Below are 21,289 nucleotides of genomic sequence, written 5' to 3'. Positions count from 1 at the left end.
AATCATGTAGTAAACATAAGTTCCCTTGGCAACAAACTTGATATCCGGGACTCAGAGGCGTCGCAAGGGCTCAGTGACCCTCCATCCTCACGATGAAACGAATAACCCACCCGTAGGAGGACAGCTCAAGAATCAATACGAGTGGATTTTAAGCCTCCAACCAAAACGCCTCAACGGGGGGTCTCGGCATTCCCCTAGCCACATGGCGTTCTTCCCTCGTCACCTCAGATAAGCTGACAAGTCCAGTGATCAGGCAGCTGAGAGAAAATGCCAGCGGTAGGCGCAGATGGAGAGGAATCGATGGAGGTCTTGTGAGACAGGAAATGCACAGTGATTTCGTATGTTGCGCATCACAAATGCCCGCTGCGGTGCGTCCCCCTTCAGAAATCATAGCAGAGCCGTACCCCGTCTAAAAGGAATCCCTGCGCGCCGACATGTCATGACGATGACGGTGCGGATTTTGATCTGCTTGATCTACCCGTCCTCGTTGATCATGGGGTCATTCGAGCGCTACCATCGATCTCGGCAATCGACTACTTCGTAAAGACTAACGCTTCGGATCAGCCTGCTCGGACTGGCAGGGATAAAGCAGCTAGGGATATGTGACGAGCCGTGGGTGAGGGGAAAGGTCCAAGGCCAGCGCATGAGAACAGGGCCCGATGGAATGTGGTCGGTGTGTCGTCGTCGTCGTCGTCACCGAACGACATCATCGCCACAGCTGCGGTATGGAAGCAAACTCACGCCCCGCGGTGGAGGAGACGGTGCACTTTGACAGACTGGAGTGAAAACATCCCTGAAAACTTCAGATGTTGTGCCCATGTAGAAGCAAAAGGTCAGCGCTGCAGGTCTCATCACTCGGAGTGACACGGAACAAGTCAGCCGCCCCCAGGATTTCAGCACTAGCAGGCGTCGTGCCAATCTCACAAATGGCAGGTCCTGGAACTTGGCCTCCGAGGGCGATGAGTGGTGAAGGCGAGACTCTACCCGAAAACATAGGTCGTGGACAGACTGAAAGGGAAAGCCGGGCTTCGATGACCCGAGGGATGTTCCGATTGGAAGGCGGACGGCGGTGGTCACAAGATCGGTGAGTACGGTTGAGGGGTTGCGAAGGCAGCAAGGCCACAAAAGACTGCTGGAAAAGAAAGGAGCATGATGACAACTCGCATCCATCGGGTCAGTTGGTAGGAGCTCTCACTGACGAATGTCGATGAGCGAGCGGCCGGGGAGGCGAAGGATCTGGCTGTTGTGAGATGTGCACCTTTTCTGAAGCTGAATCATCGTCCTCGCAGTAGTGGTGGTGGTGTACTTTCCGTGAGGGCTTTGCTAAGGGAGGGTGGTCAGTGAGACGGGAAGATGATGGCTTGCCGTAAGGCTGGGTCGAGGAAGAAACTTTGTGCAACGTGAAGTCGGCTCTTGGGCGGGAACGGTGAAGATGACGATGCCCTTCGTAAGTAGCGCCCTCACGACCTCAAACTGCGGCAAAGGCAGTCGGTGAGCTGGGGATCAGGGATGAGGGAATGTGCACCGAGGTAGCAAATTACGGATTACTCTTCATCCCCAACAGCCTCGAGGCAAGAGCAGGCCAGGGCAGGTCGTAACGATGGAAGATGTGACGCTCCAAAGGTCGGCAAGGCTGCGGCGGGCATTGAGGCCTCTCTTGGCTCACCGTCGGTGAATGGGTGATCAACAACGCATGGGATACGCAAGAGGAAGGAAGCTGAGAAGATGTATGCAGGCATTGTGTAGGTAGGCAAGGTAGGTAGTTCGATCTAATCTCGAGTGGGTACTTGTCTTCTGCTCTGGGCAGACAGAAGACACACTGCGCAGCTGCAGCGGGGCAGGTTGGGTCGGATGATCAGCCCTCAATCAGAAAACCCGGAGCCCGCCTGCCTGCCTGCTGCAAGACCGTGACAGCTGGAGGTCCCCACCGTGATCCCCATTCCCTCGGGTCATAGGTACCTTTGACGGTAATCGTAAGTAGGTAAGCGGCCACAAGCGCCGCGTGTACTGTTATTCTGTCGCCTGTCCCCTAGGTCCCAGGCAAGCATCCCGACGCCGCTCTCCTGCCTGAGGTGCCCTGTTTACCGCCTGGTCACGCTCCGCAACCTGGACAAGGTACCCGATTTGCCGACGCTCCCCGAAGCGCGATCTCATTTACGGCCGGGGATAGCGTACGGATACACTGGGCCTCTGTTGCGTCAGGTCCCGCTCCGACGACAGCTCCATGGGTCCCCCTGAGCAGTGCATTTTCCTCTTCCGTCTTACCAGCGCACGTCAAGAATGGGAGGTGAGGGGGCTGGCTGCCCCGGTCTTCGGCGTCCGGTCTCCGCTCTCCGCAGCGGTCCCCGCCCCCGCGCAGTAGGTGACGGGCGGGAATAATTAGGGCCATGCCGAAAAGAATGCCTCTTCTAGCGCTGCTACCCTGCTCCGAAAGTGAAAGGACTGCACCTTCCTACGTACCCAGATTCAGCAAAGGTATCCGTATGTAGCAAGGAACAGGGCAGGGCGGCAGGCTTCTCGTGTCGGGTGTGTCCAGCACGTCTGTCTGCTGCGTGTCCCGGACCGACGGTCTGTTTTTTTTTTCTTTCTTCCTGTCTGTCTTCCTCTCACAAACACATTGCTTTTTCTTTTTTCTGCCCAGCCAACCACCTCTCTTCCCCCTCACCTTAAGGCTCAACCCTTCTTACCTGAAATTTCCTCCTTGGAAGGTCTTAGACTCCTCACTAAAACACTCTTAGCTTCTAAACTAAAACAACACGTCTGAGGTCCGGGATGTCACTCAAAAACCTTAATTGGACATCAGTTGAACCGGTGGACCCCTCCCACGTTTGACGTCGTCTATTCCCATCTTGACATCACGTTGCACTCTCGAAGCGTTGGGGGGAGGGGGCACCAAAAAACCAAAAAAGAAACAAAAATGAGGGAAAAAAGGGTGATGCGCGATGAGACATGCAGACGGGTTTTTTCTTCCCCCTTCTTCTTTCCAAAGAAACCTCGACGTAAGCCGTCCCACCCCTCTTTTCCTCGTCTACTGTAGGTAGCTTCTCGACAGCCGCAACAAAACACCCTGGCCAAAATAGCTCAGGGACAGGAGAACAGTCCGGCGGAGGGAGAGGAGGCCAGTGTGAGTAACAAGGGTTCATTTGGAACCGGGGACCAAAATCGAGATCATGATTAGATCCATGCATGGCTTGCAGCCAGCCGTACGTCGCGGTTTTTCTCTGTCTTTCCAACTCCCCCCGGTTTCGTTCATTTCGCGACGCCTGCAACTCGCAGCGTCAGTCCGTCTTGCCTCCCACTTCCCTTGGATTCGGCGCGCGCATTTACACACCAAGTTCTTGTTCTCCGAATGCCTCTCCATGTCACATGAGTCTCCTCCAACAAAGATGACAACCGTCAAATGGTACCATACTGGGGCCATCACCTCCCAGCCAAGCGCCATGAACCAACGCCTCGGTGCCAGGATGTAATCTTACATGCGACTTGACTGAGAACCCCCCAACCAACCCAAGCCCACAGACTCACCTGTCATATTCGTCCGGGCCAGGAACTACAGGCAGGTCACAGGGGCTGCCGTAGGAGGGCGCCGGGATGTGCTGATGCGGTGCGACTAACCCTCCGCCATCCAATTACCATCCGAGAAGCTACCTTCTGCCTCTCTCTGCCTGCTCTCCGCCGACATCAAGGGGCGTCCCCTCCCATTACACCCCTTTGGTGGAGGGCCGTACTTTTCACGGTTAGCTGCGCGAGCACACAAACAAGAAGCATCCACCAAACATACCAATCCCATTCATCAGCGACGGGAACTAACAGAACTTCCTGCTCTCGATTTTTGCCCCTGTATCATCCCAATCATTGTCGGGCCACATACTCCAGTGAAAGGAAAAAAGCCCGCGTAGCACGCCCGGCGTCTCCCGCCCGCAAACTCGCATGAACCAGCGGCTCCCGGCATCATCACCGCCTCCGCCCTCAGCCCCCTTTGCAATTCCACTTCTGCCCGCCGAGCTCACCGCAAATCAAGCCATCACCCCCCTTTCCGGTCGTTCATGCTGTGTTCCGACAAGGTTCGTATAGAACCAGACCAGCGGGTTCTGTGTGTAGGTGTTGTGCCCGTCACTACATACACACTTTCTTCTTCCCGTTTCTCTTCTTCTCCCCGTTTCTTCACCATTCCGCGTTTGAGGCTAGGTGGTACGTGTATGGATGTGTGTGTGTGTGTGTGTGTGTGTGTGTGTTGGAGAGGGAGAGGGAGAGGGAGAGGGAGAGGGAGAGAGAGATGGAGAGGGTAGCGGGGGATACGGGGAACACTTCCTTGAAACGGCCCTGAGAGCGAGGGAGAAGAAGGAGGAAAGAAGAGGGGAACAGCCCGGAAATGGCACTCGTTGGTGCGACGCACACCACGACAAGCCAACCAGTCTCATTTCTCTCCAGGCCACCCTCTCCCCCCAGCCCCCCCTTACCATCCCATTATTCCATATTGTTGTTGCTTCTGTAGTCTACCCATTGCTGCCGCGCGCTGCAGCCCGTCCAATGTCAACCCTTCGTCTACCCGATGGCGAGGCAGGGATCTACCGGGCCAAGCCGACATGAAAGAAGTACGATGCAGGAAACTGCCGCAACAGAACCTGAAGTTTGCCCTCTGATCCACCCTAGCCTTTCTCTGTCGCTCTCTCTCTTTCTGCATTCACGACGACAACCGCCTGCGGGGCCTTACTCAGTCTTGCATCCAGCTAAACCCCGGGGCCGTCCGCATCCACACCCGTTCCGTAGCCCATCCCGCTGCCCAAAGACGCATCTCTATTGAGAAGCTCATCGCATATCGCCAAGTCGGGACTGGTCCCGAATCCGCATGATGGCCAAAGACCATGAGGGGAGCAAGAAGTGGCAAACAAGCACGTAGATATACACGAGAAAGCAAACTGCGCGTTGGTTGGTTTCGTCTGCTGAGGAGCGAAAAGGTATGTCATATTTTTGCCTCATATCAGGTATTGCAAAAAGAGGATAGATAACAGGTACGCTAATACTACACTCCCAGGAAGAAAACATACCAAGTACCTGGCATCGGCGCCCGCCCATGCTTCCCCAGTACCTGGCCCAAGTTTCCAAGCCCTAACGGCTCGAGTCGTCAGGACACGAGCCGTATCCTGAACGCCGGTCCCTGTCTTTCTCTTCACCGGCCTATCCTCTCGCCCGCCCTTTGTCTCGTCCGAAAGTGTGATATCATTCANAAAAAAAAAAAAAAAAAAAAAAAAAAAAGAAGTAGTCTTTGCTGAAGCGAATGTTCCATATCCTCGCATTATTACAGAACCATATGCCCAGGGAAGAGAAGACGGAGGGGTGACCAGCCAAAAAAGGTTGGGGTAAGGGGGGTGTAGATGGAAAGAAAGAAATAGAAGACCAAAAGGAGAATCCGAAATGCGCAAGCGGGTATCCCTAACAATGCCTGTCGTTCTCCGTATCCCGTGGACATGATTTCCCCCAAACTTTTCCTTCCCATGACATGTTGTTTTAATTCTGGGCGTGCCGGGCGAAAATTCCGCCGTCCCCAAGCCAAGCCACAAGTTATCTTTCTGTATCCCACGCGCCGGTTCGCCATAACCCTTGTTTCTTCACTAGGTTGTCTGAGTCTTCCAACATGCAACCTGTCTCGTTCGGATATCGCGTCGTCCCAAATGAAGTCTCCATACTATTTCCATGCGCCAAGATTCTCGCCGTCGAGTTTATGCCAATTGTTGTGAATATTTCTCCAGAGAACAAAATCCAGAAGAATGCAGGAGAGTAGAGCAACTGTTTGCCATCATTCTTCGTTCGACCCATTTTTTCGTACTGCTTTCAGTGTGTGTGTTTGTGTATTTGTATGTTGGTTGTCAGTGATCCACCCTCGTGGAGCCCGATTTTCACCACGACCCAGTGCTTGCTCAAGTCATGTTGGTGAGGTTGACTCCAGACTGGGGAACCATTGTCGGGTAGTAGCCTGTTGATGTAGGTTTGCCCTCGTACGGACCGCAGCGCTGATTCGACATGAGCGGTCCGGGCTGGAAGATGCTTGGCAGCATTCCATTCTCGGGATCACGCTTGACCCTATCGTGGAGTGGATCGTATTGCGAAGCCAGGTGCGGCATGTGATCCTGCCGACTTTGGTGGCTTTGAAACATCTCCACTCCTCCTGCCGACTCGGGTGGCTCGTAGATAGCACCGGGGTAGTAACGGTACTCCTTGGCTGTATCGATGGCTTTGGCGTCCTCGGGAGGGATCATAGGTTCGAGCTCGGTATGGTGGCGTGCTCCGTACTGACTACCGCGTGTGTCGTAGCCTCCTCCGTAGCAATTTGCCATTCCCGCTCCTCCTCCAGAGTATTCCGATCCGAGAATTGTGTTGTTCGGGTAGCCGGATATGCTGCCGCCCGATCCACCTGGCCCGCTGCTTGTGCTGGCGCGCCTTTCGGCCTGGTAGTGTCCTGGTGAACGACCGCGCACAATCATCTTGGCGGACTTTCGGTACGCGACCCTGACGAGGTTATCGGGTCCCTGGCCTACATCCGCCCAAAGTTCAATCAGCAGATGGTAATACTGTTGAGCAGCTCTCCTCTTCCCGTTGTTTGCAGTCGCCTGCTTGAACTGAATGCGCTCAAAGGTGTGCTCCGTTTGGAACGAGTCGCCCCCCTGCTGGGCACCTGGGAAACTTCCGCCGTCTGCGAAGCCGCCGCCGATTCTGGATGGCCCCCCAAGGCTGGTGTCATGAGGGTATAGCCCGAGGGGATGCGCTTGGTGAGGGTACTTGGGATGAAGGCGCACTTTCTCGGGTTTCGCGATTGGGCCCTTGTCTCTCTTAGGCGTGTGCTGAACCAGTTCGATTACGTGGGAGTCGTTCTCTGCAACGACAGCCGAGATAGACATTGCGAAGCCGATGACGTTGTAAGGCTGCGTGGACCCGGACAGAGTGAATTGCAGCGGCTGGCCGGGATAGTGGGGGGTCAGGCTGAAGGAGCAAATACAGGAGAAGTAGTTCCTCCTGTAGCAAGTCCAGTCGCCGTCAGACTGGAAGAAGCCTTTGTCGATGTTACCATGTATGTCGATCTTGACGACTCCTCCATCGGAATATTGGAGGATGCCCAGGGGCGTGATGGGGCTCAGCGGAGGCACGCTCATGGGTGTCCTGGAAGAGGACGGAGGATAATGGCCGGCGGCATCCATCCTCAAGGCAGTCGGTGCGGTGAAACCGGTAATCGGGCTTGAAGTTGGAGATATGGGATGGCGGCGCAAAGCGGTTGGGTAAGATGGAGATCTGGGTTGATGTTCCGAGACCCTCCTGAAAGATGGTGTCGCGGAAGTATACTGGTCTCTCACACTGATTTGTGTGCCAGGATGGGGTAATGCTGTGGAGCGGTGCATGCCCGTCGAAGAGGTGCTACTGTCAGGTAAGTCTGGGAGTTTGGCCATGATTTGTCTAAAGCTAGAGCTAGAGGGCATAGAGGCCGTCCGTCTCGTCTGGATAGACGCAATCCTATTCGGCGCTGTCGGGGGTTCGGGGGGACGGTGTGCGACCTACTTTGAGCCCAGGCGCGGCCTGACATCCAGGCTGGGAAAAACGTGAGAGGCAGCAGTGTGGTAGAAGCCGCTGTCAGTGGAGTACGGAGTGGTGGTGGTTATAGGTGGATTGAACAGATTTAAGAGCGCCGTCGGCTGTTGTGGAGGGCCTTCGATCGTCGACAGAGGAGCATTGACGTTGTGTTCGTATCTGATGTTCCCGTCAGCCCGAGTGTCTTCTCCCCCTCCAAGGAGAGAGTAGTGTGCAAGGCAAATGGAAGTAAAGCAAAGCAGAGCGTTGGAAGCCTGACACGACAACTGCTGTACTGCGTCCACATGCGAGACACAGTGTCAGTGCGACCAGCTCCCAGTTCGTCGTACTGCCAGCAGCGCGTTGCACAACCGCCAGCGGATACAGGATCGGGAAATGCGAGGACACACCACCATCTCGCGGCGACAGGCGGGAATGCCTGTGGATTTCTAGTGGCACGTTGGGTGGCAGAAGGCGGCTACCCATGCCTCTTCATCTCTCTCGCGTTTTGCTTCCTCTGGTGTCTGTGTCTAGGCTGCTTTGAATTTTTTTTTTCTTTTTGGCCGCGGATGAGGGCCGCCTTCTTTGTCTCTGCAACGCAATTTCTGCTCGAGGCTCACCCAGCTAGACAGATTGAGCAGAGACCCTACCAAGAACCGAGAGGCTGAGCCAAGAGCCTGGGACTACACTTGTGTGTGAAAATATGACTGCTGGGGTGGTGGGGATAAGTTTGTTGCCGGGGGCTGCAGATGTCTGGACATTTAAAAAGGAACCAGAGCCGACTAGCACACTGCAGCCTGGCCAGCGCACAAGAATCGAGAGGGGGACGTTATTGTGACGAGTCCCCCAGAAGAAGGGGAGGGAAACGCCAATGGAACTGCCACGTACCGCAAGTCATTGCCTGATGGCTGGATGTCAAGGTAGTCATACCCCGTCGACGGCTCAAACTCCTAGTTACGGGACGGACTTGTTAGAGCATGATTCTTGTTGAGAAATGGAAATTAAAACAATGAACAAGATCTCGCAATCCGATCTCGACGCTGTGTTGTCGCAACCTTCAGGAAGCCGTGCTTGAGCAGTGAGGGGCGCCTCAGGTGTGATCCATCGAGGATAGACAGACTAACGAGCAAGTGAGTGTGGCCTGCAGAGCACCAGTCGCCATAAGTTAGCTCGAGACACGTAAGAGAGACATCTTCCCACGAAGAGGCAACAGGAGTCAAAACGTCTTGAGGGCAGGGGAGGTGCTCATGGCAGCAGCAGCGGAGGGGTGGGTGTTTGACCGGTCTGGCCTCGTCTTGTTGAGACCGACCGATGAGAAGTAGACGTGCAGGAGAGGAGGCAACATGGGATACAGGCAGTACGATCTGATACCGCCAGGCACCACAAAGTACTTTACTAGCTGGCTGTCTTGCAATTGCTTGCAGACGACCGTGTGAGCTAGCCGATGGGGTCGAAAAGGCAAGTCGTGCGGTGGGCACACACACACAACGCACAAGAGAGAGGGCGATGGGAAGAAGGAGGAGGAGAGGCACACGCACACCCACTCCCACCTGCACAACCGCCCAGCCCACATCCCATCACCTCGCCCAAGAACGAGAGGCGCTGCCAGGCATCGCAGCGCCTCCTGGGTGCCAGATGCGCGGCGCTGGTGTGGTACCGATCCGCATGAAAAGGGCCATGGCATCCTGACTTGTGCGCCTCGCCAGGTCCAGGGAGTCGAACTGATCGTCCCAAACCCGGCTAAAGCAGGAGAGCTTCCGACCTCGATAAGTGCATCCATCCATTTCTGGGGTTCTTGTGTGCGCGCCCTCGTGCTTCCCGTCCGTTTTTCTGTTTTCTTGCAGACGTAGGCCGCGGAATAGAAAATCAGGGAAAATGATTGAGATTCAAACAAATTCAAACTGCCGCTGATGAAGGTGCACTAGGCGGGAGAAACAAGAAAAAGCAATGAGCGTCGAATCGCGTACGCACCTTTTTTTTTTCTTTTTCCTTCGCAAAGCCTCACACTCGGCCCGCTTGTTCGCCTGGCTGCCCCTCGGGACAGGATCACGCCGTCGGCACGCGGCCTGGCCCAGTGACAGTCGTTGCCTGCCCTTTGGCTCGCCCGCCACCCGTCAAGTCGTGTCGATTCTGCTTTCTGACTTCTCCCTCTCTTGTCAAAAGGCAGGCTGTCTTCCGACGATTGCAGTGCTGAGTTGTACGATGTTGAAGTGTGCGTTGTGCAAGTGCGAAACCCCGCCGAATGGCCAACAAACCCCGAGGAAGAATTGATTGGGTTAATCAAGCCGGCCGGCCCATGGTTGTTGTGCTGACGTTTCGCTCGACGCCTCTTGTAAGGTAGGGGCCGTCGTCCGTTGTGTGTCCAACACAGCGTCTATTCGCGAGAGATTGTAGGGGAAGGCGGGAAAGGGGAAAAAACGAAGCGCGAAGTCGCATTGCAGGGGAACGGAAAGAAAAGGATCGGATTGGACTGGGCTGGACTGGAAATGAAACGGGATGAGATCCGACAGGGGAAAAAAAAAGATAAAAGCTAAGGTACCTTGGGCAGCTGTTGAGGATTCATACGACGGTCGTCTCCGGCGACGAGGGGTGTCGCGCCGTAGTAGATGGGCGGCGATCTGGTGCTGATGCTTGCGCTCGTACCTGTGCTGGTACTGGTGCTGGTGCTGGAGCAGCGGTCTTCTCGCCCCAGTTCCTCGATCCTCTTTTTTTCCAACCCCCAGTTGTTAGCAAACTGTGACGCTGACGCTCTTCCAAAATACCCTTGTCCGTCTTTTGCCCGCTAGACCCGAACGCCCCTCTCTTCCTGTTGGTTGTCGGGCGTTTCCTGCGACTTGACACGAGATCCTGCCTTGCTCCATCTGGTCTTGATATGTCTTATCCCCTCCCCCTCTCCCCCTCTCTCGCCTGGGAAATGGGTTTTCATAGCACTCACCGGTTGACTCTCCAAAAGTGCTCCGGTCATACCAAGGGTTTGTCTGTAGCCCTTTATCCTGCTCGACCTGAACATTTTGAAACTGCTGTCAGCAACTGAGGTTGATGCTCGTCGAGAAGGAGACTGGTCGTTTCTTTTGACCCCGTAAGCCGGCAGGATTGGTCATGTTAGGGACACCGCCATTCATTGACGGGTACGGCGTAAGCCACGCAGATGGGCCGGTAAAATCGACAAGCCAGCCAGCTTAACTCGACGTCCACTCTGCGCCATACAGCATGCTTCCACTCGTCGCCTCTTGTCTTGGACGTTCGTTCGAGTACCAGCGATCCACTCGGTCGTTTCCCCCGAGGAATCAAACATTATGGGACGGATGCTCACTCACTCGCAGGAAGAAGAGCAGAACGAATTGTGCTACCTGGAGACCGTCAGCTTCAGCTCCTGTTCCGTTCAATTCGACGCCTGCGCCGCGGAAGAAATCCCCGCCGAGCAACGACAAACCCCTCAAACAGAGACGAGTCGGGGCCTGGCGCGGTACAGTCGGCAATATGGGTCCAAGCCAACGCCCCCTAGTGCAAATCTCATTGCCGTTCGTCATCCAGGAAGCGGATGAGTGAGAATTAACCAAGTACAAAACAAGGGAAAAATTGTACTCACGGTCTCTGAGTCTCGCTCGACTTTTGCGCAAATCAGTCAATTGACAGATTTGCTATATAAGCTGACAGAACTTCGAGTGTGATGGCGGCGAGGACGTATAAGCTTCGTCGTTGTAGCGTGCTTGATGCGAGGAAGCTTTGGCGAGCTAATGTCGATGCCTGCGTTGATGAATCCAACGTCTGAGGAAAGGCTTGGTATTTTGAAATGAACGATCAGATCAAGAAGATGCGAAAAGACCAACAGAGTGCAAGATCTTGGAAACCAGGTGTCTATATACCAGGCCCCCAGATGTGGCTGGCTCGAGATCGCACAAAAGCAGCGAAGATGGATTGGAGGCTCAACATGCGACTTACTGCTCGACATATGTCGCACAGACCAAGAGGAAGAGCAGATACCTCAGTTTTCCAAGCACGCTGCCGGCGGCCATGGAGTCGAAGGCAAGGAAGACGAAGTCGGAAGGCAGGGCGGGGGCCAGTCCCCACGCATGAGCAAATGGGTTGTGCAGCCTCTGAGACAACTGTGAAGGGACATTGGATTGTGTGGAGAGCTCCCAATACCCCCAGTCTCCTATTCGAAAAGACGTGCGTTGCCTTGCGTTGGTGGTCTCTTTGCTGGAATGGGCGTGTAGACTGATGGCGCAAAACAGAAAGCTGTCTATCGCCAAGCCGTCGATTGAAAGTACCGAGAAAGAACCAAAGCCGCCGTAGACGAGGTATTCTGGCAGGGGGTGAGAGCCCGTACGACGCGAGTTTGCTAGCCAAGCTTCTCAATGGCCCAAGGCCACGGGGTCATTCAAGCAAGCCAGCCTTTGTGTCCGTGTCTGAGGACGCAATCAGGGTGGAATGACACCTCCCTATTCAGCCTACCGACTGGTCGACATCATTATGCCTGTTCCTATCAACAATATGGGATTGCTCTTCCGCTTCTACGTGGTTTGTCGATGATACAACGGATGGATCCGGGCCTCGGAAGCCTCTTCCTTCTGAGGCCAAGGAGCGGAGGATCTACTGACCTGCGTCGGTGTGTGTCCGGGTAAGTCGAGGTCTTGTGCTGTGAACGGAAGAGCGTCTTCCAAGCCTCGCTGACCTCTCCTTCCATGCAGCAAATCTGCGGCTACCCGTCCGTCAAGGGCTGGATGAAACGCCACAAACAACCCCTTCTGATAGGGAAAGGATTTGCCCAGGCATGAAAGTGGGCTATCAACGGCACGTTGCAGGCGTAAAAGCAGGTCGTGGGCGTTTAGCGGACTATCTTGGCCACTGAGATCGAGGTTCCGCATGACGTCCAGATTCGACCAACACCCTGCGTCGATGTTGTTGGATTGGCTCAAAGAAGGTGATGTTAGTGAATGCGAATGACGAAGCTTTGACCTCGTGTAGTCGGAACCATTGTATGCAGCCAGAGTACCTGCGGTCGGGGCTGACGGGGATGACGGAGGCAACCTCGCGGCTTCCACAGCCACGCCAAAACAACATGTTTGGCGGCAACCATGGGATTGTTGGAGATCCACCAGGAAGCTTTCGGCCCTAAAGCTGCCGCGCCGAGCTAACAGCCCCGGTTGCTTGTTTATCTGGACATAACGTTCGACGAGACCCCAAGCCAGCTCCCATGTCTAGGAGCTCAAACAGTGAAGAAGGCGTGTCTCTGCCGGCCGAGACACGCTCGCCACATGACACGTGCGAGAGGAATAGGGTTTCGCTTGAACCGGTTGACAAGGTGCCATCGGATCATTTGCCCCAGGATGCTGTGTTTCTGGGAAGGTACCGGACTCCTACTTTGCACACCAACTCATCGCGACTTCAAAAGTTCTCCTTCGAAGTTTGTAAAAATAGCGAGTTTCCCGAGGTGGGATTAGCTAGCAAGGGCGCAGAAATAGAACCTGTTGAGCTGTGCCTCTCCGTGGTGGCCCAATGAGATTACAGCGTACCCGAGGAGGGTAAAGAAACCTGGAATCCTCCATATCCAGACAGTCGGGCTCTTCTGGATAGGGCGATGAACAGCCAATCTCGAGCCAGGAGAGCTCAGATTCAGGGCCTGAGGATTTACTACTACACCTCGTGTTCTGTAATGCAGCCTCAATAAGACGGGCGCGTTAGTTGGATTGGTCGTTTGTGCAGGTTCCCGTCAACTAGTCCGGAATGATCTAGCCAGCTGTTACGTCTGCGCGCCACCATACTTGAGGCATCAAGTCAACTTGATTGTTTCAGAAGTCTGATTTCGGAGTTTTTTAGTCAATCGGACTGGTCGGTTGGACGGCGACGTCGGGGTCGGGGTGATGAGGTTGCCAGTTCAGCAGGGCATAAGATCGCAGATCGAACAGCTGAGGGGGCTGTTTGCCGAGCTCCAAGAGCTAGAACTTGCAGCAAAGCATGCCGATGCACCACGCGTGGGACCATTTTCCGAGGGAGCCCAGGAAGAGTGGTTGTCATTGATTGGCAGGTAGACCGTCGAGTATGCTCCAGTACTATCGGATCGGGCCGCTGGAACCTGACTGTGACCTGTCCGTGGCTGGATCCAAGGTAGCTGCTGATGTTTGGACGGACGGTACGTACGGCGTAGGACGGAGGCGGGCTGATGATCTCTCTGTTGTGGCCGGCCCCATGCCATCGATATGCACATCAAACCACGCCCCCAGATGTGTGAAGGTTAGCTTATTTTCCTCCCTCGTCATCGCCGTCGCCGGATTTCTCGCGGCCGGCTGCCAGATGAAACTGTAAAAAGTACCGGTTCCCCATGTTTCTTGACTGCCTGCGTCCATAGATCAGATCTTGTGTGATGTGACGTATCACGAGCACCAGGGTCCTTTCTCCATCAGCTGTAGGCGGAGACCGCTCAGGTAGCTGAAAGCCTGAGTGATGGCATGTAGGAGCGGATGCTGATGGCGACGGTCTGGCGTGCAGAAAGCAAGTCACTACTGCATGGGGCCACAACAGGGGGCGGGCAGAGTGGTGACACAGAATTTTGACGGGGTGATTGGAGCGGTGCGGTACGGTGCAATATGCAAAAGGGCTGCTGGGTGCGTTGTTCTGGGGGTATAGTTTGAATCCTGAGCCGGCCTGCCCGCCATGTCGGTATGGAGTCCAAAGGCAATGTACGTACTCTGTACCGGCGGCGTAGCATCGCTGCGAAGCAGGCAGCCTCCACGTAGGTAAGGACCCTGGGTGCCTGTATGTATCTGCGATGCGGGAGCCAAGGCCAAGAGTCGGTATGATACGGCAGGGTTCTCTCTCTTTGACCGCGCCGGGATAGAGAAGTTGAAATCCGTTGGCTGCTGTGGATCACGATGGGATGGCACAGCGGGAAGGGATACGGCGAGACCGGTGAGGTGACGGAGATTTGAATCCACGTATGCTGCTTGCTTGTTGCTTCTTGCTTGCTGTGCAGCGTCTGCGTCTGCGCGTGCGTCTAGCGTAGCGATGCATGACAGGTGTCGGAAGCCCAGTGTGGTAGATTTATCGTCAAGGCTCCGCTCCGCCGTTGTGCTTTCACGCATCAGGCAAGTTCTCTGGCGCGGTGGTGGTGCCTTGGTGCCCTCCACCGGCCTGGCAGGTCTGGGTACCGTACTCTGTAGCCATGCCAGAAAGGTGACGGAAGCCAGGATATTGACTGATCATTCGCTGCTGGGGATATAGCAGGGCGTAAGGCTCGGGTGGGCTTGAAAGGAAGGAGGAAACAAGAGAGCCAGGGGGGTGGGCTGGCTGGCTGGCTGGTTGGCTGAATGTTGGGCGAGACAAATCGTCAAAACCGCTGCGTGGTAGATGGAGGAGGAAGTTCTGCACTGTCTCGGTGTCGGTGACCAGAGAAGCACGGAGGCCACCCCACCCCGCGTCATGTCATTCAGGGTTTAATTCGCACTGTACGGTGTAGGAGTGGAGTCCGTGGCACTGCGCTGTAGGCAATGGAAGGGAGGCGATCATTGGACGGTGAAGGGAGGCTCACCTCTACTGTGCGCACAGTGCGTTTTGCTGCAGAACTGTGATGTACAGTTCCCTGTTGGTGGGTTTGACACTGTCTTGCAGCCCTCCACTCTCATTCGCACCTTGAGCTGGGAAAGGTAATGGAAGGTACCTACCTACCTATTGGGTAAAGGTAAACTGTGCAGTCCCGGCAGGCAAGAGCTCCCGTCACCACCCCACGCCAGCAGCTCCTTCCTTCCTACCTTACCATAGGTAAGGTACCTCACCTTCCACAGCCCATAATGTAAGGCAGGCACCTTGCACTGTGCCTCCCCAGGCAGAGAAGAAGGGCGGTGGTGAAGTTCTTCAAGCGGCCTCTCGTGGCCCGCTGCATCTCTCGCTGTCATATTACCTTTGCTGTTGTCCTGACCTGGCCTGTCTACCCCTCAGTGATCACTCACCGACTGTGACTCTCCCTTGGCCTTGGGACAATGGGCCCCTCCCTCGTCAGTCGCTTCCAAGTGTAAGTCACTCACTCAGTCGCTTTACGTTGCCCATTTGCGTGCGAGTAAGCATCACCATCGCAGAAACGACTGCTGCCCGTGCTTCTTCTCTTTTCTTCCCCGTCTCTCAATCTCTGTTTCGGGTATGCCTCGATTCACTCTTCTTTGCCCTCGACATGGCTTTTGTCAAGACACAATGCCATGGTAGGCAAACACGTCTTCTAGAGCTCCGCCATGATGCAAACAACCACAAATTAACCAAGCGCGGCATTCGCCTTCGAAAACGCTTTGGCATTTCCCTTTTCTGCAATGGCCCAAAACGACTTCGTTTAGCTTGTTGAGTGGAGTCGTGGATCACATTCTGTGTCTAAGCAGACCTCAAAATAACCTCCTTTGCTCTCGCCAACCTCACAAGCTACTTTCTCCTCGCATTCTCCAATGCAGGGCTCGACCTCTGAATCCGAGGCTGTATTCAACATCTGCGCACTCGGAGCTACTGATCGTCCCGCCCCAAGTCGACATTTCTTGTTCCCGCTCCATGTACCATCAGGTACCCCAAGGGCCTCTCTGGTACCCTACCGCGGCTTGCGACATGTTGTCTCTTTTCATGCTATTTGATACAAGCCCGTCGTCTACACCCCATCTCTACGGACGGCAATTTATCGCTAACTGTAAGGGTTGGTTTTTGACCGTTTGGGTCCACACGTCGCCATCTCGCCCCGGCGCTGCTATAGTCTTGAGCCAAGCGGATCGGCTTGCGTGCAGACCCGGCCATTCATTACTTGGCTATGCAATGCTGCCGTCTGGCTCTCAGGGATATGATGCCGCTTCATTGAGGCCCATTGGACTCGTCAAGAGCTCGAACTCAGACTCTCCTAAACACAAACGTCTTGTTGTTCGACTGGACTCGGGGCCATCTGCTTGGTGCTTGCAAAATCTGACAACTTCTGTTCTGAGAGGAAGTGAGACACGATGAAATTGACAAAACTGCCTTCTTAGCGCTTGAGCCATCCTCGGTGTAGCTCCAGGCACTGCGTTTCAATACGCACCTTGGGTTGGAGGCCTAGCTACCGGCGAGAAGGGGATCACAGGGGAATCTCAGCTGCTTCAATAGGTTGACAGCGGCTCACCGCGTCTTCTCTGTTTCGATGTTTCGAAGCGGGCGTCTAGATCCTTGGCCTACAATGAGCCACCCCCGGTGGGAGGGGTGGCGGATGGAACTGTTGCCTTTCCCAACAGGCTGGTTACCTCACAAAAGTCCTCAAAGAAGCGGTCAAGAGATCGGAGTCTTCAGATGCTCGCCCTCCCAAAAATGAACCTTTGCACTCTCCCGCTTTCTGCCGGCTCTTTTCGAAGATCAACCCCCTTTCACAGAAGCACCAACTAAAAAGAGCAATCAGTCTGTTTTCAGTCCTCCGGTACCCGGCTTCGTTCTGGAGATGAAGCTCTGCCAGGTTCAAGAGCCAGCGATCGCGATTAACCATGGCTTTTCCTTGGTGACTTTGGGGCGATAGGCCCCTATCGCGACAGCTCCAAGTTGAGGTGGTACAAGGAGGGCGTTAGCCGAAAGCGCGGATACGCTTTATAGGACTTGGTGGAGAAAGAGTTTCGATTCAGTCTTCTCGACGAGAAGTGCCTGTCAACGCATAATCAGAGTCTGACCGTCACGCTTTCGTGCCGATGCCATCTTTTCGAAGAGCTGTATTGCCTGGTTTCGGGTGCCAAAGCCTAGACTATTCCATTCAAAAAGCTGTGGATTGCTTGCTCGCACGTCGCCGCGCGGAAAGGGGGTGCTTCGCACATAGCCACTTGTGTCGCCACATGGAGCAGATGAAGACCTGCGTATGAACCATCTACTCGGGATCATCGCGGCGTACACCGGTAATCTGCCGACAAGTGTATCATGGGCTCACTGAAAGACTAGGGTATTCACCACGTTGCTATAGCTCCGCTCAGACGTCGGATCTGGTCATTGTAAGGGTACAGATTTCCGGATTTGTTCGCTTCCTCTTTCCACATCGGGACCATTAGTCTTGGCCTGTCAAACGTAAAAGTTCCCCTCAGCCAAATTTCTCGCCACAAAGCCATGTTTCGTCCCCACGACCAAGTCCCTGGTCATGCTGTGGAAGACTTCTTAGGTCCCCGTCAGAAAGCCTCCTGGAGGACGCGAGATGAACATGGACCGAGACTCGTGAGTTGTCGCCCGCCTGAACCATCGACCCATGATGAACCATGACAAGGCCTGGACCGCGAGAGCCCCGTGGCCCGGAGCATTACCACGACTATCTTTTCATATTGGGAGCACGAGGAGAGAAAGTTGAGCGCCATCTCAGCGTGTCATTGCTGAACACCGTGCGCGGCTTCCATGCACGTTGTTTCCCAGACCGGTTTCAGGCCCGCCTGTCGGGATTCAACCATGGGTTAATATGGATGCAACGTTTGACAGGATCTTCATGGATAGTCCATGGGTCCATCGTCTGCCAGCCCTCTCTGGAAGACGGCAGGCGATCACTGCTAGGACAACAGGATGGCCGCTGTTGTGCGCCTTCAATGATTGCAGAAGTAATCTAGTCCTCGTTCAGGTTGAGCGAACAAAGCTTCTTCGATGGGCCAATGACTCGCACTCACGCAAAGCCAGTGAATCTACTAGAAGGTCGAATGACAACAGAGCCAATGGTGTGGGCACCCGATGCTCATGTCAGCCCACTCCGAGCCGCTCACCGAGAGACGTTCTGCTACTTCGAGACATCATCTGACAAGAGCAGCTGAAAAGACAACGCGTCGGTGCCGGAGGAGGCCACTGGCGCCCGCGCACCTAAGCCACGAGTAGGGTACTGATAACGGCAGTTTTAACCAGACTTTTTGCAGGCGCGGACAGAGTGAGCTCATCTCTAGGTAGACCAGAAGATCAGAAAGGTACGACAAGCCCAGCAGGCAGGTGATCAGCAGTATCCGAGGCGGGTGGCGCCACGAATGCTTCGACTCAGACCCCACACTCTGCAAGAAGAGGGTTACCCAAACAGCGATCATCTATCAATAAGCTTCGTTTCCCACGACGTTCTTGCCACATGGAATCGGGCGTGGGTCTGCTACCTGTCAAATTTCAGGTTCCACCAACCCTGCTTTACCAAGATGTCAAGTCGACAATTACAGTCAAGGACGATGCGCCATGGTCCCTCAGCGGCATGGGGCCTGGACTCCTTCTCCAGATCCGGATAGAGTAGGTACATTTTGGGTCCAAGGAATCGGCAGCTGCTCACCCTCACCTCACGATACTAAAACAGCGCACCGAGGTTCGTGGCACATGGGTGACGGGTGTAGTCTCAAACTCTAAGAAGCAGCCTTCGGATGGGGCTGGAAACAAGTGGACGCGAATGGCAATCGGGCCGGTAAAGTTGGGAGTAGCTACGGGACTAAGGCACCGTAGGTTCAAACAGTCCGAAGTGGGTCGCCGCAAGACCGGCGCCAAAGCGGGGCTCCTCGCTGCCAAAGGCGTCTCGGTCTGTGGCCTGGTCCGGGCTAACTATCCGGCCCTCATTGTCCGGGCCGGCCGGGATGCACGGACCACATGTTTGTTGAAGACTCATTCAACTCTTTGCTGATGCTGGAAGCTGACTGCGATGGAATGTGCTTTGAGCGAATCAGGGCCGACTCCGGGCGCTGACAAACATGGATGCCAAGAGCAGGCACGCACGCCCTCTTCCGCCGCCTCCCCTCCCCCCCTTCTTCCTCTGAACATGACGTTGTATCCGTAACGTTCCTCCCTAGGTAGGTAGCCATCCTCCAAGTCAAGCCACACCTTCAATCAGCTCCACAATCCGAATCGCCCTACCTTAGGCACTTTATGGAGTACGTACTGCAGGTGCATGCGTACTAGGGATTCTGAGCAACTCCACCGTCAAGTGTGACTCCGACGATTACTGCGGAAGCTGACTGCTTGGCTGGGCTTTGACTGCTGTGACTAACAATCCAGCGGGAGCAAATTGGTCATCATTGTCGCTGACGCTTTTTTCCCCTTCTCGCCCAGGCAGACGCGAATTGCTGCAGTACATAGCGACAAACGTTCGCCCGAGGTTGTTTGCTGCGACTCTGCACCCCTCCCCTGCCCACCGCCCTCAGCTCTTGTCTGCCACTGAGGTGCATCTCGACGTCTCCCCCTCCAGCTTCCTCCCGAGAGCTTCCGCCACAGCTTTCTCGTATCTAACATTTCCTCGGGCATGCCTAAGAAAAGGCATCAATCCCTATTTTCGAAGCCGCAATCCACGGCCCCCGCATCGTTGGGCGCCTCAGCTTCAGCCTCGACATCTGGCCGTGAGTACCTCCCATCACATTCCCCCAGCTCCTCCCACCCCCCCACCGCGTCTCCGGACGTGACGTTTGCTACCTACCATTCATTCACCTTTCCCTCCTCCTATCCTATATCCGCGGCGTCAACCCAGAAAACTGACACGAAAGCCACGGGAAACAGAAAGCCAACGCAAGGGCGTTAACGAACTCTTGGCCGATCTCCGCCGATCCTCCCACGCCTCCTCAAGTCGCACCACCGCAGCATCCTTGGCAGCCACACCCACCGTCCCGCCTGCCATCCGACAGATCCTCCATATCCCAGAACCGCCTCCTCTGCCACCCAGGCGTGTCCCGAGATTTGACGCAACAGGGAGACGAGTCCCTCCCGGCCCGCCACCTCCACGCAGCTGGCTCTCCCGTTCTTGCAGCAATGCCACCCGTTACAACAGCGCCCATGCCATCGCCGTTCGCGGCGCCGTCAAAGGCCTGCCGGGCTCCTACGAGCCGGACAAGGGCAGCTTGACGGACCTGTTATTGCGCAGGATGGCTTTGAATTGGGAACTCCAGAGGGATTATGATCGGTACTACCTTCACACGCTTCCCAGCCGAGTCCGGGCCTCTCTGGCCAGGTACATAGGCTTGTGGTACGAGGCCGGTCTGTCCGCTGCGGACTTGCGCAATATCCTGATACCTCCCGCCGTTGACGAAGAGGACGGGGCCCAGCTGTCCCAAGAACCCGAGGACCTTGTGTCTCTGAACAACGACATCTACTTCCTCGACCTCACGGGCTCCATCGGCTGTTCCATGTCAGTCAAGGAACTGGCTGACGTGCTCTTCCCGCTGCAGCTGGCTCTGGCACCGGAAGAGGTGCATGACTCTTGGGACACGGCGGAGGCTCCGTCGCTTCCTCCAAGACTTCTGCCCAACATCACGCACCTCTGTCTGGCCGTCACTCCAGGAGCTGGTGCCGACGGGCCCGGTGTGTCGTGGAAGCAGCTGCTCGCGCTCGCGGCGAAACTACCCACCCTCACGCATCTCAGTCTGGCCTACTGGCCCGAGCCGGCGTTGACGCCTAAGGCAAAGTTCGCGACGATTGTATCGCCTGAGGGCCACACGTCACAGTATGCGGGCACTGGGGCGTATTCTCACACCCTCGACGACGACTGGACTGAGGCCGTCATCATGCTGCGGAAGCTGAGCAAGTGCCTGTATGGACTGGAACATCTAGATATCACTGGCTGTGGTGCTTGGTTCAAGGCGCTCATGGTTAATGTAGATGGTGATAAGGTCGACTGGAATGGGCCGTGGAGCAAGGTGTCTTCACTCGTATTGAAGTATGGGTACGAGATAAGCGAAAACACTCCTATAGCCGATGGTCAAAGGTATTTAGAGGCGGCAGAGATGGCCAAGGCAATCGAAAGGTACATTGTCGGGCAAAGAGGTGGAAAGGGACGGTT

The 21,289-nt window shown here is 55.2% G+C and overlaps 1 protein-coding gene across 1 annotated transcript; it reads right to left on the bottom strand.

Annotated features, from left to right (window-relative positions):
* Nucleotides 1–5,562: 5,562 nt before the first annotated feature.
* GCG54_00008052 (uncharacterized protein) lies at nucleotides 5,563–7,850 on the bottom strand (the record flags this gene model as incomplete). The annotated part of the gene is made up of 3 exons (XM_045408024.1): nucleotides 5,563–5,826; nucleotides 5,943–7,503; nucleotides 7,549–7,850. Coding segments are annotated over 3 exons (2,127 nt in total), but the record flags the coding sequence as incomplete, so codon positions are not given.
* Nucleotides 7,851–21,289: the final 13,439 nt, after the last annotated feature.

The sequence above is a fragment of the Colletotrichum gloeosporioides genome (assembly GCF_011800055.1).
Source record: "Colletotrichum gloeosporioides strain Lc1 chromosome Unknown consensus_35, whole genome shotgun sequence".
Lineage (NCBI taxonomy): Eukaryota > Fungi > Ascomycota > Sordariomycetes > Glomerellales > Glomerellaceae > Colletotrichum > Colletotrichum gloeosporioides.
This window is presented reverse-complemented; position numbering and strand designations above follow the sequence as displayed.